Source organism: Eulemur rufifrons, chromosome 23 (assembly GCF_041146395.1).
Source record: "Eulemur rufifrons isolate Redbay chromosome 23, OSU_ERuf_1, whole genome shotgun sequence".
Lineage (NCBI taxonomy): Eukaryota > Metazoa > Chordata > Mammalia > Primates > Lemuridae > Eulemur > Eulemur rufifrons.
The window spans coordinates 17,769,600-17,796,796 of record NC_091005.1 but is presented as its reverse complement, the minus strand read 5'-3'; the positions used below and the strand labels follow the sequence as shown (position 1 = coordinate 17,796,796).

General features: G+C 36.8%; 1 protein-coding gene across 8 annotated transcripts in view; it reads right to left on the bottom strand.

Annotated features, from left to right (window-relative positions):
- Positions 1-20,051: 20,051 nt before the first annotated feature.
- Positions 20,052-27,197, bottom strand: part of CNTNAP4 (contactin associated protein family member 4) — a 237,728-nt gene continuing 230,582 nt past the window's right edge. For 7 of the 8 annotated variants that reach the window (XM_069456618.1, XM_069456623.1, XM_069456622.1 and 4 more), the window contains 3 exons: positions 26,814-27,032; positions 26,413-26,484; positions 20,052-22,332 (listed from right to left, as the gene is read on the bottom strand). In XM_069456618.1, the coding sequence (XP_069312719.1) occupies positions 22,139-22,332; positions 26,413-26,484; positions 26,814-27,032 (485 nt within the window). In that variant the 3' untranslated portion in view covers positions 20,052-22,138. The remainder of the gene's footprint in view (positions 22,333-26,412; positions 26,485-26,813; positions 27,033-27,197) is intronic. The other variant, XM_069456620.1, reaches the window with a different exon arrangement.

Genomic DNA, 27,197 nt, shown 5'->3' with positions numbered 1-27,197 from the left:
ACCCTTATCAGATACACTCATTTTCTTACATGCGGTTGCAATTTCTTGGTTATTATATTAATACGCCGTTTCACCTCCCTGGTTTCCACCACTGTAAACTGCTAGCGCGTTGAAATCCTATTTCCACACTGCACGCAGTAGCTAGGAGATGCCAGGCTAGAGCGTTTGCAGCTCCACCATTGTCATCTTGGATTACACCATGAATGCCAGACCATCTGTCAGGGATGTGCTGCCAAGAGTGGCTATTTATCTGGCTTCTCTGTCAATTTAAGAGGACTTAGCAAGTTGGCCACCTGCCAGCAGCTACAGAACCAACCTTCGGAGAGATGACTGCTGAGGAAATGACTGAACTGGTACAATTTTAATCTCCCTTTTCATTTATCCAACTTCTCCACATCTGCACGTAATGACAGGGGAACCGACTCAACCCCCTTTGTACTACCACACCCAGGCGTGATGATCCTTTCTCTTGCTTTCTGTGACTTTCTTCCTCTCAAAACCTCACCCATCCGGCTGAAATTACAGCCCCAGGTGAAATCGAAATATCACCTCTACATTTTGTGTTTTTCTTGGCTGTTGGCTTAGCACATTTATTAAGTATCCATCACACATTATGTTGTTATTGCCAGATATCTAATAGATTGTGCATTAGCTCCCTACTCAGGAATGCAAAAGTCTCTGTAATTCCCTAATCTTCTAGAAAATGTCTAGCCCATAATATACAGTATGTAATTACTGCAAAAAAAAAATTGAAATGAAGAGGCAAATGTCTAATCAAATTCAGGGTTGGTGGAAATGCTCATAAGAAGTAATTATTGGATTTTCCTATGGGGCCAAATATTGGAGATATAAAGACAAGTTGGACACAGGAGATTAAAGTCCAACCCAGGAGTCAGACAGCCCCTATTCCAGTGTGACAGATGCATTTGCAATGAGCAGTAAGGGTAAAACTTCCAAAGAAATGATTTTAACTAAGCTTCATATATGTAATAACTGAATTATCTAATGTTCTGACTCTTACAAACACAGATAGAAAAAATAATACAAGTAAGAGCTTCACAACATGGTCCTATTTCAATTTATTCCAAAGGGCACAGAGTGAGTTACAGTTGGTTGGTTGGTTGGTTGGTGGTTTCCACAGGAAACACTTTCAGTTACAAAATCTGGCTATATGTTTGGCAGATTGTTTTTGGCATAAGGAAAAAATTTCGAAGAAAAATGAAAGACCAGAGACACCAGATTTGGTTTTTTATTATCTTGGGAGAACAGCTATGCAAATGTCCCCAAGCACAATTATTTCAAATGAAAACCTGCAGCTTCCCTCTGCGATTAGGTTAATGACTCTGAAGAAGAACATAAAAGGAAGTAGATTGATCAGCAGAGGTCAGGGGTGATCAGAAAATGTAATGGCCATGCAGAGTCAGGCTGGCTCGCAGGTGTGGTGCTCAGAGTGATGTCCGTGTTGTAAGCTTTGCCTCTGGTCCAGAGAATTCCTCAGAGGATGGGGAGGATGTGGCCACTAAGAACACCGACACCATGTGCATGCAATGGGGAAAGTCCCTTAGAACAGGAGCTCTCATATTTGGCAATATTGAAATCTCCCAGGGAGTTTTGAAAAATACCAATGCATGGGTCCTAGCCCAAGGATTTTAATTTTATTGGTCTAGAGTAGAGCCTAGGCTTTGGGATTTTTTTTTTTTTTTTTTTTTTTTTTTGTAAATCTCCAAAAGCTTGAGAACCGCTGTCATAGAAGACAAGGTTATTCAAGACATAGTATTAGGGGAAATTGATCAAAAAAATCTTGAAAACAGATACAGAATATAGCAGAAATCAAGAACCCCAGTACATCAGATAGTATGAAAAATTGAGACACATGAATACACAATTGGTAAAGAGGTCTCCCTATGGAAGTCATAGAGGACTTTTAAAAGAGAGGGATAAAATACCACACAGAGCGATGGCCAAGCATGTAGCAAATGCAGAATGTGTCCAAGACCCCGTGGCCAGGAGTTGAGGACCAGAATGGGACTTACCCAGAAAGGTACCAAGATACAGAAAAGGACAATTTGAAGAGGCCCTGGTAAAACAGCACCAAGAAGTCATACTCAGCTCCTCATGGGTAGTGACACAAGGTCACTCTTTCATCGCATTTAGGAATATAATATAAACAAATTGCATAGTTTTACCAACAAGTATACCCACATATCCCCTATCATCTGCCATTAATGTTATTTGGTATTTCTTAGCTACTTGTTAGCTTGTAAGGTCCTAAGTTAAATAATTTTTTTAGATATATTAAGCCAAATATACTTGAATCTTATTTGAGCCAACTTTCTGAAGGTCACAGAGAAAAATTAAAAGCCCATTCTAGGACTACCACACTGGTCACACCCAAATAGGAAATATTATACAAATGTGGGACTTTATCACACTTTTGGACCACAGGGACAAATGTCACTTCATATTAAGACATTGTTTTCTCTGTTTTGCCCTAGAGAAATAACTATTTGCTGTAAAAATCTTTATCAATAGCTATGCAGTTTTCACATATACTAAAAGAGAATAATGTGTGTAAAGATGCCCAGTTATGCTCCACATGAACTTAGGCCTACAGCTAAGAGAAGATGGAGCTCTATAACTAAGACATGGGCTTAGTTTAGGCAGAAAATGCTTAAACATATTTTTTTCTAAAACAATAAATGTTTAAGTATTATAAAAAGACAAAACTTTTATATCTTCTTAAATCATAACATATAATTTGCTTCATATCTGTCTCTGAAGCAGAGAAAATGTATGGCAAGAGCCGACCAATCAAACTATGGTAGAAATTTACTCTTTCGTAAAATGATACATGCTCACTCCCAAAATTATTCCACCTAGGAATTTCCAAGATCTAAAAATTCCAAAGATTTTTTATTCCTTCAAATATTTTAATGCATTTAATTTAAATCTTCTTTTCCTCCAGATTCTACCTGGTCAACTCTGCTTCTCTGCTGAGCAGCATCGCCTGGATTTCAGGACTTCATGATTTCAAGAACTGGATGTTAATTAGCGACTATTGTCTCTCATGCAATGTCTCATGAGAGAAAGAGTAATGAAGTCTCATGTGAAAAGAAAAGTTTTAGACAAATTAAATACAGCAGAGTTTATTTGAGCAAAGAACAATTCACTAATCAGGCAGCATCCTAAACCAGCAAAAGTCCAGAGAGTTCCACCCAGCAACATAGGCAGGCAGTATTTACAGACAGAAAAAGGTAGCGACATCCAGAAACAGTTTGATTGTTTAGAGCCTGGCATTTGCCTCATGGAGACACGATCTGATCAGGTGGTCATCTGTGATTGGCTGAAGTTTGGCTGCTGTGATTGGCTGAGACACAGCTACTTGTTACAAGAATATGTTTTTAAATTAGGTTGCAGCTTGTTTACAAACTAAGCTAGGTTGTAGCTTGCTACATACGGAGGGAGCATTAGGCAAAATTTAATTTAACACTCACAAAGGATTTATTTCAATAAAACTCTCTATCAAAAGAGTATTGACATAATTCTCTGGTGTTTTCTTTGTGTTCCTTCCCCAACTGATTGTTCAAAACATAGTCACTTGTAGATTTGTATGCACTCAGTTTAAAATATCACTATTCAAATCGCGGTCCATGAACCAGCAGCATCAGCATCCTTGGAAGTTTGTTAAAAATGCAGAATCTCCGGCCACCCCAGGACTGTCTGAATCAGAAACAGCTTTAACAAGATCCCTAGTGATTTGCATGTGGGTTAAAATTGACAGTTACAGCTCCAATAGCTTGTCCTTCAGATTTCTTTGGATATGTCTCATTTGCATTTCACATATTTACAGTTTTTGTTTTCATTTTTTTAATATGAATTTCACAAATAGTGATTTTTGGAAAAAAAACCATAGTAGGCAAAGCAAACAAATGAGTAAATGAGTTGTTAGCTGCTCTATTTCTATATTTTATCTTCTAGTTATCTCATATTCTTTTAAAGCTTTTACTATAATTCTTATGCAAAATATTTTCCTTTTTACATGTCACTCATTTCTCTAAATATTCAGTTTCAGATTCAAAACATGCTTACTGGATACTTTCATCATGATAGGCTCTCAGTATTAAAAAAAATACTGGTCTAAAATCTAATTATCTTTTGCCTTCAAGATGTCTTGTTTTTGCTGCTACAAATGCTAAAAAAATAATAATTACAACAAAAGAGATTCCCATGCAATTTCAATATTAGTTTGAAAAATTTAGATCTAAGAAAATACTAAGTATTGCTTCCCTCTTTGAAAGAGGCATCCAACTTTTTGAAATAAGCTGTCATTAGCCCAATGTGTACTTATGTTATATCTCAGCATATTTCTTTGCAATTGTATTTCAAATGCTAAGTTTTAGGTTTATTTAGGGGAGGAGGGCTACTTTGTATTGGCAATATAATAAATATTTAGATTTATCACCCAATTAAAAGTCAGAAGCCCTGTCAATTCTAATGCATATTATTGAGAATTCCAATTTTCCCAATTACTTTTGAAGAAACAATTGGAATTTGGGTCTTCTTAATTACAGCAAAAATTAAATATTTTCCTACTACACAACATTGAGAGCATGTTCGTATCCCTAGGTGAAAGCTTTGCTTGCATTCACATTCTTTCTACTTTTTTTTAATTCCCAAAGACTAGAAGATATTCAACTCTAATGAACATCAGCCTACTCAGCACACCAGGCATTCACTCATGAACTTCAAAGGAGTTACATTATGTTTGAAGTGAAAGTTGAATGCTACATTATCTCTTTAATTCAAGTTTGAAAATAAATAGAAACAGGAAAGTGAGAGAATGGTGTGCAAAAATAAAAATCATTTCAATCATAAAAATATTATATGAGCCTATGGTCTCTGCCCATATAAAAAGCCAGGAATAAAAAAAGTTTAGTTATATTTTAAAAAGTTAAGTTGAACATTGCCATTGATTGAAAAAAAAATTAGATGTTCACATTTTAGCTTTTTCTTAGATGGTGTGATAGTGTTGTGAGGTGGGTGCGTATTTTGAAAACACACAGTTAAAATTTATTCCTTTTCCTTCGATCAATACTGAGATGACTTCCTTGTCAATAAATGCAACACTGAATCAGATGAGGTCAAATGTAAAGGTTGAGTGGTTTCTGGCGTAGGGAGGATGAGAACCCAGACTCTCACCAAGCTTCCCCACAGTGCTTCTGCCTTGCTGCCTCCTGGAAGTCACCTGCTCCCCTAGGTTGCTCCCCCCACAGCCTGCTGCTTTTTATAAACCTGTCCAGTTCCATTTCCTGCAGCCCTCCCCACTTGCCTTCCTCTACGTCAGCAAGCAAAGCCTAAAAACAGCTCTCGAGACACTGACTCTACTTTTTTCTTTTACCAGCATGGGATGCTGGTTTAAAAATGAAAATTCCTGTACAATTAATCAGAATCTCTGGACTTGAGGTCTAAGAATACATGCCTGAGATGACTTTTATTTTGAATAAATGTTGACAACTATTGCATCAAATACATAGAGAATGTTGATCCAAGTCTTAGACACCTCTAGCATTTGCCAATGTCCCTATCCAATCTTGTGAAGTGATTGATTTGGAAACTGCTTGGGAAAAGATAACTTGGAACTTATACAATAACTAATGTTCTCCTATTTACCTTGAGGGTTACTTACACTGTTAGAATTTATAGGATGTACCTGCCAGGAGGCTGTGATGAGAAGATTCTGGAGCATGTGTTGTTAAACAGATGAATTTGGAAGAGAGAGAAACTTTCAAAACATAGCAGGCACGATGAGTCTACAAAGCTATTCATGACGTTTCCCTTAACCATCTTACTTGGAAAATAATCTAATAGCCTTTATCAATGTCTAGCAAAGTAGAATTTAAAAATGCCCTTTATGATTCAGACAAGTGAATATAAAAGAAAAAAACAAACACACAGACTACCTAAAACACACATAAGCATATGTATACACACACACACACACACAGAGCACATAAAATACAAGAATATATATACACACAAATATATACATATATTAATATATTGTTAAATATATATTTGGTGTTTTATATAAATACATATGTAAATGTGTTTTAAAATATCCAAATGAAAATATGTATATCCCTTAAAAAAATTCAGGTTCACCACATACACTGTACCCTCAAAACACTCGGTAAGTACAAGTGATGTGCGGGTAGCTGCAGCCGCAGCCACGGAGAGCAGACAGGAGGCAGGACCAGAGAGCGCTCTTTGAGTTAGACACACGCTCACAGGACATGCTCGGACTGCAAGAGAAAGAGGTAAAAAGCTGTGTGTCAAAAAAAAAAAAAAAAAAGTTCTTAAAAACAGATCCAGCAATTTCAGAGCTCTAGTGTGCGCAGAATAAAGTTGTAATTACATTTCTGTGTCAATTAGAGCAAAACAATTACCAATAGCAAAAAGATGAAGGGTCAAAAGGATACAGCAATATCAGCTATTTTAATCAGGCAAGTCAAAGGCAGAGCTACAGGGTCCCTCTTAAAATTGGAAGGAGGGGAAGGGAAATTGGACTTAACTGGAACTAAGCTGTGCTTAACACTGCTGACGTGAAGAGAGAAACATGCTGCATTAGAGAGATATGGTTACTTATTCTTGCTCTGTTAGGTATTTTTCTTCTAAAAATGTGAAAAAGTTAAATATTTGTGATTAAACCTCAGTATCCATACTTTATTTAACAGAAAACCCAGCTGACTTGATAATATGAAACTTTGAGTCTATCCAAAAGCCACCCCTGGGGGCTGTCCCCAAGGAGGCCAAATGTAGACTGATCAGAACAACAAAGTAAATCATCATAGTACTGGATTATAACGCATGAATAAAATAAATATGTGGATGCCCATACTAACATACACAAATAATTGAATACCTAATTAAATGCTGAAGAGGGGCAGTGTTTCCTTATGGAAAATTAAAATTAATAAATTTGGAAGGAATCAGGGAAATACAAAATCACTCTTATGGTTACAACAAAATAACTGTTGTTGGTAAGATCCACGGATGGATGTTAAAATCATTGGGTGAAATTTTGAGGAGAAACAGGCTATCAGGGTAGGCCCCGAGTAACTTTACAAAGGAGAAATCTGACAGACACCACATTAACCAAGAGTTGAAGGACCCTATTGTGAGCAATAGGACATACTGACCTAGGTACTCCATGATATTATACATAGAGAAGGACACAACATCAGTTCTATGGTATTCTTGCCAAAAACTGCACAGGCTTGGTTTAGTCATGAGAAAACATCAGGCAAACCAAAATCACATGACATGATCAGTTATTTAAAAAAATCTGAAGTGTCAAGGTCTTTAAGTAGAGGAAAGACTAAGGAAGTGTGACAAATTGAAGGATATTAAAGATACACAGGGACTAAATGCAATCAGGGACACTGAACTGCATTCTGGAACACAGCTGGAGGACCTTGTAGGTTCGTAACTGATGTTAATTTCCTGGTTTTCATAACTGAACTATAATTATGTAAGTTGCTAACACTGGGGAAGCTGGGTGCAGGGTAAATGTGGGTTCTCACTACCGGTTTTGCAAATTTTCTATAAATCTAATATTATTTTAAAGGAAAATATTTTTCAAAAGATAAAGAGGTAGTACTTATGAAATCATATGGACCCATTCTTTCTTGTGCTGTTTGCAAATTAAACCTAAAATATTACCGAGGCATTTTATTTCCCTCCTGGTACACATGTGAGTTTATTCCTCTGAAAGTTGCTACTGGTGTGTGAATGGACACATCCTCCCATGCAAACTGCCAGGTCTGCTGGTGAGTGGAAGTCCAGCCCAATTACTAATAAAATGCATTTACTATTAATATATATGTAGTTACACTTTTTAGGCATTACAATAAGCAAAAGAAAATCACTGATGGATATAGCACACAAAATGAACTGTTAATTGCCCCTAAGTATTACTGTGGGAAAATTGGTTTTGCACATGGGCAACATTTTTAGCACTAATATATATAATACCATTCATTTAAAACACATTTAGTACCCCAAAAATAAAATTTAGTAAATTTAAGGCATTGAGTAATTGGTTTTTATTAAGGGTTTCTTAATTAGGTACTTGCTAAATAGGTTTATTAGTGGTCTCAAAATGAATCCATAATGCAACTTGTAAAAATGTAGAATTTACCGTGTAATGGGCCCTCTCTCTTCATGGTTATTACTATAAGAGGAGCTGGCCATGTGATGGATAGGCTATATTTTGCTTAATGTTTGCTTTGAGGTATTTTATTGTTCTAAATAGGTAGTAAATGTCCATTTAAAAAGAAAAACAACAGTCAGCAAGCTGCATAACAAATAACTGAAAGGCCATCTATGTTTCTACCAGTTTTAATCAAGTAAGTGAAAACAGTCATTCTCAATCATCCTACATGGGAAAGTCACTTTCAAATGGAGCCATGCTGACTCCTATGTAAGCCACAGCAGGCGAGCTGCATTGCAGGTGCACAGAGCCAATGCATTGAAGCAAATTTCAGCCTTTAGTCCAATAAGAGTGTTTGTTTCTCTCTCTTTCTCTCTCTCTCTGGCATCCACCCAAGTTTATTTCAAGTCAATTAATTTTCAAACCAAAAATAACTATATCAGGAAATATCATACACCCAACAAATTATCCAAGGCTATTGTAATATTGAAAACTCACATTTTTTTCCAATTTGAATACACTGCCTAATAAATGCTCAGACTGTATCCTTTTTCTTTTAAGTTAATCCAAATGCTGGCCGGGCGCGGTGGCTCACGCCTGTAATCCTAGCTCTCTGGGAGGCCGAGGTGGGCGGATCGTTTGAGCTCAGGAGTTCGAGACCAGCCTGAGCAAGAGTGAGACCCCATCTCTACTAAAAAATAGAAAGAAATTATATGGACAGCTAAAAATATATAAAAAATTAGCCGGGCACGGTGGTGCATGCCTGTAGTCCCAGCTACTCGGGAGGCTGAGACAGGAGGATCACTTCAGCCCAGGAGTTTGAGGTTGCTGTGAGCTAGACGCCACGGCACTCACTCTAGCCCGGGCAACAAAGTGAGACTCTGTCTCAAAAAAAAAAAAAAAAAAAAATCCAAATGCTTATAACAGTGCTTGTAATTGTGACCACACTGTGTGTATATCTTACATGGACTCAAAAGGAAAAGGTTTTGCATCAAATAACTGTTGCGCAAGAATTAAGCTAGCTTTTAATTCTACATTAGTGGCATGAATAATACTGGACAGACAAAAGTAAATGACTGATTATGGCAGCACTGTTTCATAAAATATAGAAAAGTGGGCCAAAGGCTAACGTATTTGATAAAGAGCAAATAAGAGATACAACTGGACAATATAAGAATTGTAAATGAAGAACAAAGTCTTCCTTTGCCTTTTGTACACATTTGCCTTTTGTTTGCTTGTCTGTAACAGAGGTAAAAGAAGGTTGGTATTAGTTATGGTAACATATTACAAAAGACACTATTTTTAAAATTTTTTTAACTATTATGCATATACAATAGTTGCATTTATTTATATGATACATGTGGTATTTGATATAGGCATACAGTGTGTAATAATCAAATCAGGGTAATTGGTATATCCATCACCTCAAGCATTTATCATGTCTTTGTGTTAGGAACATCCCAATTCCACTGTTTTTGTGATCCAGAGGATACTTTGATTAAAGAAGCTTTATTGATATATTTGTTGATAAATACAGTAGTGTGGGGGAGGGGTTAATCAGTTTTGTTAATAACAGACGTCGCACTTAAGTGTTACTAATGGTCTTCAAGTTCTGGAGATGAAGATAATCTATTATTCATCACTGCAGTAGCCTTCCTCCCTTATGAGGTGGGCCACCAAAAATTGACCCTTCAATTATATGTGTACAGAAAACAACTCATTTCCAGTCATTATTTGTTTGATCAATATTTATTCCATTAACTCTATCAGGTGATACTAAACATCGGAGCCTGCGCTTGATGAGGGGATTGAATGGAAAACACAAAAAGACCTGATGGCAGGGGAGTTCAGTCGTGCTCGTGTTACAAAATTGTGCTTTCATCTGAAGAGTAATGAGAAAGTGCTGACGAGGGAAAGTGAGGGGGAGATGACATCGAGAGAGGCTTGGCGAGTGGAGAGTGGCCATGAGGTTGGGACATTGACAGTCCTGATAGGAGAGGCTCATTAGGATGCCACTTCAGTGGACCATCCAAGAGATGACAATCTTGAATGGAGTTTTTTGGGAAAAGAGATAAGGAGATAGACTTATACTTAAGGGGTAAACAGATCTTAGAGATGAATCAGACATGAAGTGTGATGGAGGGTTGACTGCTGGCTTGATTTCAACTTTTGACAGCTAAGTAGTGGCCTCTTTTCCACGAAATGGGAAACACTGGAGAAGGCCAGAAGCAGAGAGTTGGAGAAAGATGCGTTGTTGGAACAAGGCTTAGAGCATGAAAAATAGGTTGATATTCCTGTCAACCCAGTGGTGGGTCGGTAGAATATAAAAGAGAGGGTATATCAAAGCCTTCCAGCTGGCACTCTGCACGGATGGATATTTTACACTCTAGGAAATGCTCTGTCAAACATTTTAATTTTTCTGGTAATGACTTGGGAGCTAGACCCTATCCTATGTCTGGGTAAATGTTTCCACTAAAGAACATGATGGTCATTTACCACAGGGCAGGAAGAAATAAGGTGTTGGTGAGAAACTGCCTTTCCCATTGTACTGTGGCCTTAATGCTTGGGGGAGGGTGACAATTGTCCCTCTTTGGGTGGGAGGACAGCAGTACAGAAGACTAAATAGGAGAAACCATTGGAATGGCATGACTGATGGACTCCAGGGACTGTGATAATTGGTATCCAACTGAAGTCAGTTTTTCTGCATTATAATTATTTTCTATTATTTCCAAGACTTCTATAATTTTTGTGTGAAAACTATAGTGTTGTCCTCACTGTATTTGGTGAAGTAAGGGGACCTGAGCTTCAGCGAGAAGAAACTGATCATGAAAAAACAGAGGTAGCCTACTTAGCTTAAACTAAACTTGAATTTGGTCACTAAATAATAGTCTAGTATGGTCAGTTGGCTGAAATAACTTTTAAGGACCAAGATATTAAATAGATTTGTTGAAAATGACATTATTCCTTTAGAGCCTCCAGAAGAGTTTGGGGAGAGGAGGTACCTACTTAGAAGATCTCACTTCCTGTCATCCTGAGCTAGGAGTTCAAACTGTATTTGGGTATTAAAGGGATGGACGGTACTTCAAAGCTGTATGGATTAGGCTGAAGGCTGCCTTGGTTTCAGCGGATTGCGTGGGAATCAGCGGAACATTCTATACTTCTCCCCAAACCCACTCCTTCAATGGAAAAGCATTCACATGGCAGAATATAGTTGCACGCAAGTGACTATGATATATTTTGGCAAATCAGTGGCAATTTTTTGTACAATATTATTAACATCACAAAAATATTTTCCTTCAAATTAGGGATTTCAATAAGACTAACTCTATGTTTATATTATGTTTTATAGTTTAACTTCTGTACCTAAGCTTCAATTTCCTGATAGAAGCCAATAGAAAAGTAGAAATTGCTACAAAGAAATGTTTAGAGGCATTTCGGCACTGTATGAATTTCATAAATCATGAAATTTCAACTATAGTATGGTCAAATGGTACTAAATTTCCACTAAGAACGTCATCAGGGAAAATGAGAGATCTTCTTTCTCTTATATTGATATAAATCATAGGTAGAAAAAGGATATGTGGACAGAAAATGCAATATCATTCAAAAACTATCATCAACATTATCACCAATAGTTCTTAATGTAAGTATTCTTCCTAATTTGAAATTACTTTTGTCAGTATTTTATTTTCTGGGTTTTTTTGTAAGATAAAATATGGTGCTTTTGTTATATTTTTGGCCTATTTTCTGTCATGGAACTACAATCTCATTCCAGAAGATGCTATTCTCCAATAATTTATTTGGTGCTATACATTTCTACTAAGAGAAGTTTATCAAATATCTCCAGCACATGAAAAAAAATTATTTCAGAGTCTCTCAATCCTCATAGTCATTTGTAACAATCTTCTTTTAATATGTATTTTGGAAGAACAGGTCATTTCACTGCTCAATTAAAAAAATTAATTTGTTCCTGTTGAAAATAGAGGGACACATGAATCACTTACAACAGCTTATTTTGAATGAAAACATGAATTCCTTCATCTGAAACATAATTTACCAGAAAGTTTATCACATGAGCAGCTTGGAAGCAGATGTCTGGGTTCAATGGGCATAAATTCATGTCCAATAGCAGCACATGAAATAAGGAAATCATTTTATTAAGCACACAAACAAATTTGTCTGGCATGACACCAAGAATTATGACATAAACTCATCTTACAAGTTCCTAGCTTGATATAACAGATATTAATAATTTAATGACTTCTCAAAAAATAATAGTTAGATCTCCTAATTTTCAGAGAAGCAGTATGAAGCCATTGAGCAAGTCAAGTTGTAAGAGTTTCCAGTCCTTTCTCAGGAGAAAGAGAGAAGGATTTGCAGGCAGCCAGAACCATGGGAAGAGCCTAAGTTCCACTCTGGCTATTGTATCACTGGCCATTTGCATTTCCTCCACCTAATAAAATGAGACAGATTTATATAAAGATATGGACTATACATGATGTACCCCACTCAGGATATATGGGGACACGTAATTACTTCAGAAGCATTTTATACATAGAAGCAGACAGAGGCACCTGAATGCAGATTTCTCTCCAGAAAAGTTCGCACACAAAGGATCTGGAGTGAAGAACATCAGACCCGGTTGGAAGAAACAAATAGAAGGAAATAGAGGTGTGATCAGCAGAATAACGGCCCTCAGCTGTACACACCCTTGTCTCTGCAACCTGTGAATATGTTACCTTCCATGGCAAAGGGGAATTAGGTTGCATATGGAATAAAAGATACAAATCAACAGGTATTACGATAGCGAGAGTATTCTGAACTATTTGATTATCTGGATTGTGAGCCCAGCGTAATCACAAGTGTCCTTGAAAGTGACAAAGGGAGGCAGAAGAGGAGGTCAGAGTGATTCACATCGAGGACTCGACCTGCCATTGCTCGTGTTGGAAATGAAGAGACCTCGAGCCAAGAAACATGGTAATGAATAGATGCTGGAAAGGCAAGAAAACAGGTTCTTTCTCCCTCTGAGCTCCCAGAGAGGAACACAACCCTGCCAACACCTCAAGTTTAGCCCAGTTAAGACATGTTTTGGAATTATAACCTACAGAACTGTAAGATAAATTTGTGCAGTGTTAAACCTCTACACTGTCATAATTGTTACAGCAAAAATAGAAAAGTAATAAAGAGAGGATAAAGTAAAAGCCTATAAATAGGATTATGAGACCCCCTTGTCCCCTTATATACAGAGACTTAGAAGCTCTTCCTAAAGCAGTCAGTTTCAAAAAACTCCACCTAAAATATAGCTTCCAATCAGGTATATAGTTCCTCATTTCCATATATAAATAAGTGACAAAGATCCTCTGATATTTTATAAGCTTTTGCCATGAAATAAATATAAAAACAAACCAATAGTAACCACGCCCCCTGCCAAAAAAAATTAAAAAGAAGATTGGAGAAAAAGATCTAAGAAGAAATTTTCAAAAAGCTGTAAATAATATGGCCAAATGAGATATTAGAAATTGGTATATAGATAAAATAAATCAGGTAACTCTGGAAAAAGTACATGCATGGAACTCAGAAATGTAAATTATAAAAGCTGAAATTAAAAAGTGTCAATAGAGATGCTGGAAAATAAAGTTGAAAAAATTTTCCAAAAAGTAGGAAAAAAAATGAAAAATAGATGAAGGCAGAAAAAGAAACCCTTAGAGTATAAACTCAGGAAATAAAATAAAACTTCTTGAAAGAAAAAAGAAATAAAATAGTGTGTGGTAAGGATTAATTTTGCCCAAGGAGAGATCTGGCCTTTGCCCTGAGTTCCTGAGAAGTAATCACTAAGGTCTGGGAATACCTGCCCGATAAGAATGTTTTTGTTTACCTTGGGGCCTTAGGCCAAGGTCAGACTGTCTGTGCTAATAATGAGATTTATGGCTGGGACTCTGGCTACATCAGATAGTCTATGCTAACGATGTGATTTATGGTGAGGAAGCTTTTGGAGACTAACTTCAGCCATGTGGGCAGTCAGCCATACGTATGTGACCAAACCCCAATATAAACTCTAGACACCAAGACTCAAGTAAGCAACCCTGATTGGCAACACTCCATGTGTACGGCACACATCGTTGCTGGGAGAATTGAGCATCCACAAGTCCACTGAGAGGGGACAACTGGAAATTCATGCTTAGAACTATACTGGATGCTGTGTCTTTTCCCTGCACTAATTTTAACCTGTATCCTTTTGCTGTAATAAACCCTGCTGTGAGCATAATAGCTTTCTGTGAGTTCTAGGAATCATTCTCACAAATTATTGATGCTGAGGGTGGTCTTGGGGGTCCTCAAACTTGAAAATGGTATTAGAATTGAGAGTGGTTTTGGAGACTCTTTTTTAAAAATGTTTTTAAATTATTATGGGTACATAACAGTTGTGTATCTTTATACGGTGCATGTGATGTTTTGATACAGGCATGCAGTGCGAATTAATCAAATCAGGGTGACTGGGGTATCCATCACCTCAGGCATTTGTCATTTTTTTGTGTTAGTCACATTCCAATTCCGCTCTATTAGTTATTTTAAAGTATACTCTAACTCTGCAGTCCCCCTCCCCAACGCCCAGGCCGGTATCGGTATCTGCAGCCTATTAGAGACCTGGCCACAGAGCTCTGCCAACCACCACTCTCTTCTTGCGGTGTGGGAAAATTGTCTTCCATGAAATTTAGGAAGGAGCGTGGGGGTGGTGCAGAGGAGGAGGTGAGCAGTGGGCAAGCCAGCGCCAGCGAAGCTTCATGAAGCTTCATCTGTATTTACAGCCGCTCTCCTCCCCATCACTCACATCACCGCATCCCCCAAACCCCCTCCGTGTAAACATTGTCTTCCATGAAACTGGTCCCTGGCCAAAAAGGTTAGAGACTGCTGCCCTAACTTAGTTTGATTATAGTCATGTTGTTGTGCTATCAAATATTGTTCATTCCAACTAACTATATTTTTGCACCCATTAACCATCCCCACTTAATCTCCCCACTCCCCACTCCCCTTCTCAGCCTCTGCTAACCATCATTCTAATCTCTGTCTCCCTGATTTGCACTCTTCAACTGCACATCTATCAGCATGACTTAAAGAAAACCAAAAACATAAAACCTGACAATATTAAGTGTTGAGAATGTGGAGCCACAGGAATTCTTATTCAGTGCTGGTGCAAACGCAAAATAGAACAGTAATTTTGGAAATCATTTTGGCAGTTTTTCATAAAGACATACATACTCTTAGCATATGATACGGGAATTCTAAGTATTTACCCAACAGAAATAAAAAATTGTGTTCACACAAAAACAGACAAGGGAATGTTTATAGCAGCTTTATTCACAATTGCAAAAACTGGAAACAACCCTGTTTTCATCAACAGATGACTATAAAAACAAACTGTGATACTTTCATATAATGACTATCATTCAGCAATAAAATGGGATAGACTATTGATGTTTACATCAATGTAAATTAATCTCAAATGTATTTCTTTAAGTGAAAGAAGCCAAACTCAAAAGAACGCATACTGTATGGTTCCATTTATACGACATTCTAGAAAATGCAAAAATATAGATATGGAGAACAGATGAGTGACTACTAGAGGGTAGAAGTAAGGAGGGGTGTTGAACATGAAGAGGCAGCCTAAGGGAATTTTAGGGGGTTATGAAACAGTTCTATATTGTGATTATATGGATATACACATAATTCCATGCATTTGTAAAAATTCACAGACCTATACATCATAAAGAGTTAATTTTACAGTATCCAAATGAAGAAATAATTTTTTAAAAATAACAAATAAAAATAATGGAAGAAATCACAAAGAACGATCAATAGAATTTATAAGTGTAAAAGTTCTACCATTTAAAAATAAAACAATGGCACAACGCCATAAAAATTCTGAAGGGGAATTAATTGCAACTTAAAATTATACACCTCGTAACTCTGTCAATCCAATGTGAAAATAAAACAAATGTTATTTATGAACATACAAGTTTTCAAAATACTTTTCTCCCACACATTCTTTCTCTGGAAGAAACTGCAGGAATTATTCCATCAAAATGGGTGAGTCAGTTGAATATGAGGAAGACATAAGGAGAAAGAGGCTGAAGATTCAACAGGGGGATGAGAGGGAGGGAATTCCCAGCAGGAGGGAAGGCAAGCCTTGGGCTGACAGCTGTGAAGCAACCTTCAGAAAAGCAAGTGCAGAATGCATCAGGGCAGTAGCAGGCTTCATAAGGTGTTGCAGAGAAATGCTGGTGTCTGAGTTGGGTGGTAGAGGAGAAGTAACTTTACAGCGGATACAACTGATAGATCATCTTCATCAAAGTGATCGTCATCAGTTGGACAAATTGAAATTGTGCATCCCTGGCTAGGATGCAATGAGAAAAACACAGCACCAGTTCCATACTGTCATTGTCAAACATGAATATCCTGAATGCAACCAGGAGAAATCAGCCAAACTCAAACGAAGGGGCATGCTATTAAGTGGTCTATAACTTCCACAAAGGTGTCATGAGCATGTAAGTCAAGGAGAGTCTGAAAAACTCTTTCAGACTAAAGAAAACTAAAAATATATGACCACTAAATGTGGTACACGATTATAAACTGGATCTTTTTGTTATAAAAGACATCATTGAGACAAGTGGGAAATCTATGAGGTCTAGAGATGAGAGGGTAAGAAGGTATAATACTTCCAAATTTTCTGTAACATTTTGATTGTTTCAAAACTTTTAAAAATCACAATCCCTTGTTTTTAAACATGAGTCAGTTTTCAAACCCAGCACTCACTGAATAAAGGAGAGTCTGCAGGAATGTCTGCAGGAAGATATGCAGGGAGAAGGACCCTGCAACATCATGACAGAGAGTGTATATATTAGTCATTCCCCAGTCCTTTCCAAAGGGAACTATAAGCATTTATTACAATAACTAAACACTGTATGTTGAAAGGGGAATAGACAAACAGTTCAAGGCCAATTAGACAAAGGATCTGAGTTGACATTGGTAACTAGAAATTTATCATGGTCTACCCTAATGACCATAAGAGTATAGGGATCTTTGGATGAAGAAATAGAATCCTGGCCCAAGTCCAGCCAATGGACCCAGTAGTAGTCATTTCCTGGTGCCAAATATATAATTAGAATGAATTTGCCCAGTACTGATACTACCCTCATTGGGCTCCCAATGAGGGGAGATGAGAAGTAAGAGCTGTCATAGTAAGACAATCCAATTTAATAGCAAGTACACGTGGTGTTTTTTTCCCATTATTTAGATACTTCACTTAGGATAATGGTCTCCAGTTCCATCCATATTGTTGCAAAAGGCATTAAGTCATCCTTCTTTGTGGCTGAGTAGTATTCCAACAGATACAATGAGGCTCACCAGAGTCCCAAAGTAGCTGCTCCCAGAACTCATGTGAGGCAAGTGGATCTGACCAGCACAGGGGAGACCCTTAGGGGTGCTGTACTGTGCCACTCAGACCCCTGTTTCAGGACTTAACAATTTACTCTCCCCAGCTGCTGGGAAGTTTGTCCTCCCTTTTCAGGAACTGCCTGAGCTGAAAAGAACCATTTGTCCAAGTTTATGTCCACTTCATCAGGCAGTCAATATCCAAGGCATGATCAATACAAGAGTAAACAATGTGCCCGGTCCCTCCACCCCCAACTCAGGACCTCTCTAAAGGGCTGGCTGATCACTACTTGCGACTACAGCCCAACTTCTTCATCTGCCCCCACCCCCATCAGCCTTTCTTCCACAGGTGTTGATCTCTGCGGCACTTCCTAATAAACATCTTGCACGGTAATCTCCATCTCAAAGTTTGCTTCCCAGGGAACCCAACCTGGGACAGTACATTATTTAGAAACATAAAGACAACTAAAAAGACACAGCTAAAGGAGATGAAAGTGATAGGCAGGGAATCCGGTCACGGAGAGCTGTTATTTTTCTTGTAAGATTCGTTGAATGATTTGATTTTTAAGTATGTGCATATATTTTTAATGAAAATTTAAGCATAATGTTAAAATAGAAGAAAAGGATTATTAAAAAAAAAAAAAAGATTGCCCTGGAGAAACCATTGTAACTGTGGGTCAGATTTTTTTTATCTCATTTTATTTTTATTTGCAAATCTTTAAAACCAAGCTCCAAGGAAGCTCTTGATACACCACAAAGCCAGCTTTCTTACCATGTTATATGCAAACTGTATCAAATTCCCTCTCCCCACATTTCTTATTCTTTCTTGCACATGTGAATATGCTCACCCATGCACATCCCCAACACACAGACATTCTGCTTCTGAACTTTTTCTGCCACATTATGACGCCCTGTCATCCAGACTTTGGAAAAGTGGAAAACAACCAGGACATACTGAAGGCATCTAGTAGATTCATCACTTAGTTGATACATGAATTTGAAAGTCAAACAATCAGCCGAACATGCCTTGATTTAGGATGTGCCTAATTCATCCTTCTATAAGGAGGAAAATATTTGACGAGTCACTCAGTCAGATCTAACTCAATTGAGGATTTCACAAAGCCTATATACAAGTGCTTCAGTTATAATTGTCTACCCTGGAGTCACGGACCATAAATTTACTCAACATTTTTAAAAGAAAGCCAAGGCTATCAATAGCAATGATAAAATAAAGGTTGATGTTCATTTATAAAGGAGGATAGATACGATCTAGAACTATAGGTCATTGTGAACAAAGAGGTCATCAAGATCCTTCAGATTTTTCAATACCACTAAATAATTGTCAAAATTCCAGGTCTTAGAAGCACGAAGATCAACATCGTGTGAGTAAAAAGGACACTGTAGTCACAGCTTCTGCGTTTACACATTGATATGTGTCCTCTTGGGAACACGAACTCATATATCTGCATCTTGGACTTTTCTTCTGTAAAACCGAACTGTTCACACTAAATAGTCTCAGTGATCCTTCCAATTCCATGAGGGACTCTATTATTCTGAAGGACAATACCATCTACTGAAAAATAATTTTAAACCATTGACTTCCGGTTCATTTGGTTGTCTGATTGCTTGTTGCTGTTGTTTATAATTTAACATCTAAAGAATTTATTAAGGGTGTTAAAGGGCAGCACTTAAGAAAGGATTTTTTAAAATGGAACTATTTCCTGGGATGGATAAGGGCCATTTCAGTGGCCTGGTTTCTACACAATTAAGATGTCATTTCTCACTGATGACCCTCATTTCATGTAGGCAAGCCTTCAACACCACAGGAACTCCACTCTATTTACATATTGTAAATTCAAATTAAATGAGAATTGGAAAGTTTAGTCTTCTCAAAATGCGAATGTTAATTATATATTGTTTTCATTTTTTTCACTTGAAATCACAAAAAAGATTTTGTTTTTAGTTTTAAATCAGAGAAGAGTACATTCTATTCATCAATGTAACATCTGTGTATTTGTACAGTATTCACTGGCCTCTCTGAAGAAAAAGAAAAAGAGAAAAAAAAATCACCAAATTTGAATACATGGTATTATTTCCACAAACTGTTGCTGACCACGAAATTGTTCTCTGGCAAAACATTAAATCTTGAGTAATTTGACTTTACTTATACAATCAACAAATATTATTCTACTTTTTTTCATCTTTTGGTCCCTTTAAGAGGAAAAATAAATTATAACTGCAGCATTTGTTAACAGTTCATAGTAATTACAGAATCTACCAAAATGTTTAACACACACACACACCAATAAAGAAGGCATTCATCTACACATATTTTTTACCATTTTAAGAAAAAGAAATCCAGTATTATTCCCTAATTGTAAATTTTTATACATCTCTTAAAATATATTCTGCATTTTATTTCAAAAATGCATTTTATTAAGAAAAAAGAAGGAACAGATTACAAATCAGGAAATCAAAATTATGGCATATGATTATTGATGTGTTTTGATGCCATAATGTTGAGTCTCTAGCAGTGTAGACCAAGGAGGATTATGAGGTTTCACCATCTATAAACCTGTCTACATTCCAGCTACCAATGAGGTTAATACTGCTTCTAAATAAGATGAACACTTGTAATAGATTCAGAGCCGTGATGATATTTGCATTCATTCAGCTTTGCGTTGAATAAATACTACCATTTCTATGTTAAATCCTTCCCTCGCCACCACCGGTCTTCTACCAATTAAAAAAAAAAAAAAGTATACCATTTACCAACATAGATACTTCATAAACTATTATGTTAATTCAGGTCCTTAAGATTTAGTTAAACTTTTACAGAAACATCAATATGAATATAGTGCTATGAGAAAAGACAGGCAAATTTTACAAGAACAGTTAACAAGCAAAAGACAGAAAATAAGCTGATAGTAGTGCTGAATTTACATACTTCCAAATTGTTCTGATGTGGACAACCTAAGAAACCCAATTTTTACTTGAGAGGCACTTGAAGGTGTGAGTATGGATAGTAAAGTGCCTTTATTATATAATTGGCTCATGGAATTCAAACATAGGTCCATGCAAGCACCTTGTTTACATGGCCTCAAAATTAATTACTATAACAGCTCCATAATGCTATTAATAATTGTTTGATCTCCAAATGTATACAGACACCCTAATCAGAATGTATAGTCAGTGGGTTATATTGATTCTTGGTAATTTTTGAGAAATTAACCCCCTCATCCTAGATGAGAGGTGACCAGAGTGACAGAGTTAGTATAGATCATATAATATACTATCTCCCCTTAGAGTGAGCATCCTCTAATTACTCTACTGCTTGTGGGGAAAGGGGGCATGGTTGCAGCTCATATTTAAAAAAAAATATGTCTTAGAGTTCAATGCACAGCAAAATGTATGCCTGTAGGGGTAAATATTTTAGAATGGGGAGTGGAGATCTATACTTTCATTTGTCTCTATTTTTCCTAATATATAAGAAGGAATATGGTCATGGTAGATCAAAACAAAGCTAGTGATAAACTTTAGAAAAACAGAAATATAAACCTGTGGAAAAAAACTTACATAAGGTTTGGGAAAAATATTCTCAGAAGTATATTTCATTTTGAGGTATTACAGTTGTAATTAAAAATAATATTTTGCTGTGTCAAGAATTCTTTCTATCAAGTTTAATTGAAAACATTTTACGTTCTTTGGGAAATTGGCATTACTCAGGGTCTTAATTACTGTCACCATCAAACAAGCAAATTAAATCAAAAACTTTTAAAAGTTCACACACTAACAAACACTGCACTTTCTGAGTCTTCTTGCCTATGAATTGAATGTTCAGAGTTGAAGTCTGACCCTCAAAACCCAATGCATTCAAAATCATTAAGAAGAGTCAAATAGGAAAAAAGAGCAATACAAACAAACCAAGGACGACAAAACTTTTTTCGAGACTATTGATGTATTATATTGAATGTAACACGGAGAAAAGCAAAGGCATTTAAATACTCGTGGCCACTGAGGATGGGAACACCAGCCAAACAGGATCTCAGAAGCATTTCCAGGTCTATGAATAACACCCTGGGAAGACTAAAGCAAACACAGCATATGTTCTCAAATAAAGCAAGGTCAATATAAGCCCAAATTTGATTTTTAACTCTAACAAAACTTATGCATTGCATGGCTAAGAGACCAGGGCTACAGTTTTCACACACAAAAACTGCAGTCATTAAGCAAGTTTAAGTTGTTTTAGATCATCTCAGAACAGTTGGAAATTAACAGCAATCTCTAATTCCTTGTTACGTAGAATGAGTGCTATGAGAAATATGTCACTGGACGAAGCTTCCCAGAGCCCTTCCGAGACGGGACGTGGCAAGATGGCCGTGCTGCAGATCCATTACCTGTACATTCAGTGTAAGAACATTTTTTTTTTTTTTTGTCCATTGAGAGCCCCTGGCTATTAAAACAAATGGTCATAATTATAAGTTAAATCATAGCTGCCCATCAGAAGAAGTACTCTTTCTGATTTTCATTCACTGCATTTTGTATATTAAGCTCACTTTTCAAAACAGCCTCAGCACTGTCTACGTTCTCTGACCTTTTTGCCTCATTTCTTTTGTATAACCTTTTCTGCTGATAAATGCGGACAGCTATGGCAGTGATGCAAAGCAAGATAAAGATCACAACAGCTATCAGACCTAGTGAGAGAGGAGAAAAGAAAGATAAAGTCAGAATTTCTGTCTAAATAGAAACTGTGTTGACTTCATTGCTTAATAAGTCATGATATGACTTTCCAATTAAATCAAGCACCTATTACATATAAATTAGAAATACTAAAACTTCAGGTATTTCTGGTTCAAGCAGTATCATAATATTTTGAGTTTACTTCTGAGTTCTATCATCCCTGTGGGTGCATCTCCATTTATTCTGAATGCATATTACACTGGATTTATTTGGTGCATTTATATTTAACATAAGGTATTACCTACATGTCTCTAAAGCCATGTGGCTACTTTATATTAAGATACAAATAAGTTTTAATTATTTTGAAATTATAGAGTAGCAACATTATAAAAGGATTAAGGTGTTTTTATGATTAAATATGTAAAAATTTTAATGAAGTCGATTTTCAATAATTTGTTATACTGTTGAATGGCAGGAGTGGGTTATATATATGAAAAATCCTGACTAATAAAACATAGATATATTAATAGACATATATATAAATTTTTTCAATATGAGGAATATTGATTTTTTTGAAACTTCTTATTGTAAATAAAAATTTTAAGTACTACAATTCTTAGCTATGCCAGTGGCTATCAACCCCTGGCATTGCATCAGGTCAGCAGTCCTTAGTGTTATCTGTGACCCTCTGGCAGTCCCCAGCACACTTTGAGGGGGTTCACAAGGGCAGTGTGTGAAGTCTGACAATGAACAAATGTGTTACACTTCCACTGATGGCATAAAAGGAGGTTGGGTAAAATTCCTGGTACTTAGTAGGAATTAAAGGCAAGGACAACAAACGATAATAGTGGTCATTGAATTCATGAAGTAGAAGACACTGCACTTCCAGGCACTCCCAGGAAAAAGAAAAAAGCCAAATTCATCTAAGAATGTCCTTAATGAAGCAGTAAAAATATACATGAAGCACTTCCAAGCACTCCTAGGTAGGATGATCATCTCCAGGAAAAACACCGTGTGGACATCTGAGTTGTGAACTGCACTAGTTGCTTTGTGCTTCCTATGACACCACTTTTATTTGAAAGAATTATTAAGAGACAAACTAGAGTTGCTCAGACTTGGCTATCTGGTGGATATTTTCTCTAAAGCGAATGAAATAAATCTGTCACTTCGAGAAAGAAAACTAGACAACATACGCTGCCAATGATGAAATTCAAGCTTTCAAATGAAAAACAGAATTTGGAAAACTGTTTTCTGTCACCATGAATTTGAGAGTTTCCTGATGTCTAAAGACTTTTCCAGTGAGATCAGTGGAAGTAGACACTGATGTGGTTTTTTTAAAGACGAAAATAGATTTTTAGATGAAATATGATCAAATCTCATATTGTAAAGCTGAGGCGCCATTTGAGTTTAAAGCAAGTGCATACAACCGTAATGGAGAGCAACCAAGCAAAGATTTGAAGGTTTTTATCAGTCACAGTACATTCCTGAGCATGTGATTTGCTAGGCAGATTCACAACGGCCAACCATAACATGGCCAACAGCCACGCCGATTTGGGGCTATGTCAGCCTTACCTGAGAAAGGTAGCAATCCCATGCTGATTAACCTGACATAAATGTGGTAATCAAACTCTGTACCTGAAATCTGAAGAATTTACTAATGGATGTGGTTACTTTTATGATTATTAGTCATGTGAATTAATAAGTAGTTTTAATCAGAATACTTATATTTTGCCTCTCATTCTTTAAAAAAATAATCAGTTGTGCTGCTACAAATATTTCCATTGTCTAGTTATAGGACTCCAGCTTGAAGAGAGCCTTTCTGAACAATTTCAGCGTGAAAAATGATGAAATATGATATAGAAAACAGGCCACCACAATTACAAAATGAACATTACATTGGCCCAGACGGTCAAAATCAGGGATGGTCTCTGTAATTTTTTTGCTCCAGGTATGTGATTTCTCTCTTTTAATTTGTGGAAGATATTATGTCAGAATTTGTTTTGCTCAAGGAAAACCTTGATCTTACCTGTTATATCAAAAAAACATATAAAAAATAAATAATCTACTATGAATGAATGTGCCCAGCCCCTGTACTCTATGATGTATCTGAAACACTATGAGAATGTGTTTTTATGAAAAAAAATATGTAGCTTTCTCTTTGTCTAAATCTGTCCACCCATATCTAGATATCCTGGCTAGAAACCCTCTACAACATCTGGGTCACCACTTTTAAATGTCTTATTAAAGAAATTGTCCCATCTTATGCTACTTTAATTTGTTTGTAAGTGAAGAAAACCATCGTCTAAAATGAAGAACACAGAGAGATTAGCCAATTTGGAAAACTTTTACGTGGATTAATTATTATTACATAGTAGGTGCAATTTATGAGTTCCCAGACAATGAGCAAAGAATTCTACCACAATGCTACAAGACTGACTGACACACTAGAGGATGATACGCTGTGATCCAGCAGACAAATTGCATGCGGCCCAGACAAGGCCTTCTGAGCTTAGATGGCCATTTCTAGCTGCTCTGCTTCCAGAGCTCAGTCCCTGCAATGATTCAAACCAGACGCCACTGGTTTCATGAACCCTGGCAAACCCCCAAGATGCAAACCTTGCATATTGTCTTTCTCCGTCCTATGCATTTGAGCTAAGTGAGAATTCCACAGGTGAACCGTAACTTGTTTCCATTCAAGAATAACACTAGAATAACTTATCAACACCCTTCATTTCTAACTCTGTAAATCTCACCAGGGATCTTTGACCAAAGCAACACTAGTCTAAAGATTAAATATTTTGTTCTAACATGGGCTTGACTATATGCCACTCTATGTTTATATCTATTTTTATCTACCTATATCTATACTAGTTGACTGTCTAGAAAAAGCACTATTATGAGGCTGAGGCAATTTGTTTGACTAGGAATTCTAGCTTAAAACAGTGAGTACAGTGTAAACACTATAGCTTTACATGAGTTTTTACTGTATAATGTATTTCTTTTGGACCTATAGTTATTAACTACTCTTCAAACACTTTTTTTTGCTTTTAAATAATGTTTGCTTGTTAGGTGACTAAATAGGGATCTTATTTTTTGTATCTTTAACTTGCACACCATTACTTTGAGAAAAAGAAAAGGGAATGATATCGGGGTGTTAATATCCTCACAAAGATTTGAGCACTAGTATTCACTGTCTGAATAAAATCATAACTACTTGAAGGAAGTCTATGTCTAGAGGAGAAAGAGTATGAAAAACAGACCCAAATGAATCAGGTATAAGGTCCTCATTAGTTGCCCAAGCATATGAGTAACCACATTATCTGGCAATGTAATAGAATAATTATTTACTTTTGTTTGTCTGTATCACATTCAGAGTGTGGAGAAAGGTGAACCTCTTAGCATTTCCATTATCTGATTAATAACATTCTTAAGAGCATTAATCAGGAAGAAAAAAAGCCTTATTTTTGGAGTTGGGTTTAAATAAATTACATCTCAGGTAATACGCTATCACATAGCCACAGAGATATACGTCAAAAGTTTTTGTGTTAATTCTGCAATTTAAAGTTACTACTAATCATGTTAAGTCCATTTGATAAAAAATGCAACTGAGAGTGTAATATTTACTGATGGGAGCATCTAAACTATGTAAATATCTCCTTTATTATTAAGGCAATACAAAATATACATTTCTAATGTTAATCTCAGGTTTTTTTCTACTTTTTACGTGAACACTTGTAGTAGCAGGGTTATGTCCAAGCCAAGAAAAATGACCTTTACTCAGATACATTCAGAATTCCCTAAGGATTGCCGATGACCATTTTCAAGCTAAATCATAGTCATTAATACACAGCCTAGCAACTGTTCTTTGAGTGTGGTGCTTTAGTGAAATTGCCAGTTATTTATACTGAAAATTTTCAAAGAACCAGGGAATTCATACAGATTCTATAAGACACAATGTACAAATAGTAAACCACCTCATTGTCTTCACGATTCAGGGCCTGGCACCTGGGATATGTGTAGATTCATAGATACTTTCTACAATGTTAAATAGTCACCATTATTAGTAATGATAGCTCATTCATGCTTCCTATTACCTCCAATTACTGCAGAGTCACTTTTGATTGCATTAGCTAGGGGCTCTTTGTCATCTATTGTTCCAGAATGATCTGTAGTTAAAGCACAAAAAGAGGGGAGTGTGATATAGGCAAGTAAAAAGAAGAAATTTTGAAAAATCCATAAATGTCTTAAACCAGAACGGAACGATGGAGGTGAACGCGAGAGCTCTATAATTTTCAATTTAAGCAATGGCAACTGCAATGGCCCACATGACTGAGAAATTGAGACTCTAGAAAAGAAATGGGAAAGAAAACTGAAAGTTAAACAAGCAAAACCAACTTTAAGAAACCATGTGGAGAATAAAGGCAACATCGGAAGTTCTGAATATCGAACAGACAAGCTGGGATAGTGACTGGGCAGAGGAAGAGCCATAGGTTACCTGCAAATGAGTGTGTCCTTTCTCTCGATGTGGCGTCCGTGCCAGCCTGGGTCACACAGCTGGATTCAGTCACGTGGCCTGTGACAGTGATGGGGGCTGGGTGGCTGGGGTGCAGAGCAGCCTTCAGAGGGGCCACATGGCTGAGCTGCACCGCAGAGAGGCAGCCCGTGAAGCCCTGTGCACCAGCCAGTGCTGTCTCCTGGTCTATGTCACTGTGTTCTGTAAATCCAAAGAGACATCAAAATATTAATAACAGTGAAAAGGACAAAAGGGCAATGCCACAGAAATCAGGAATCCTAACTCTGCTAATGCAACAGCAATACATATAGAGCTACCAAGTTCCTTTCTTTTGTCCCTACTAAAAGACTTAGATCCATTAAGTCT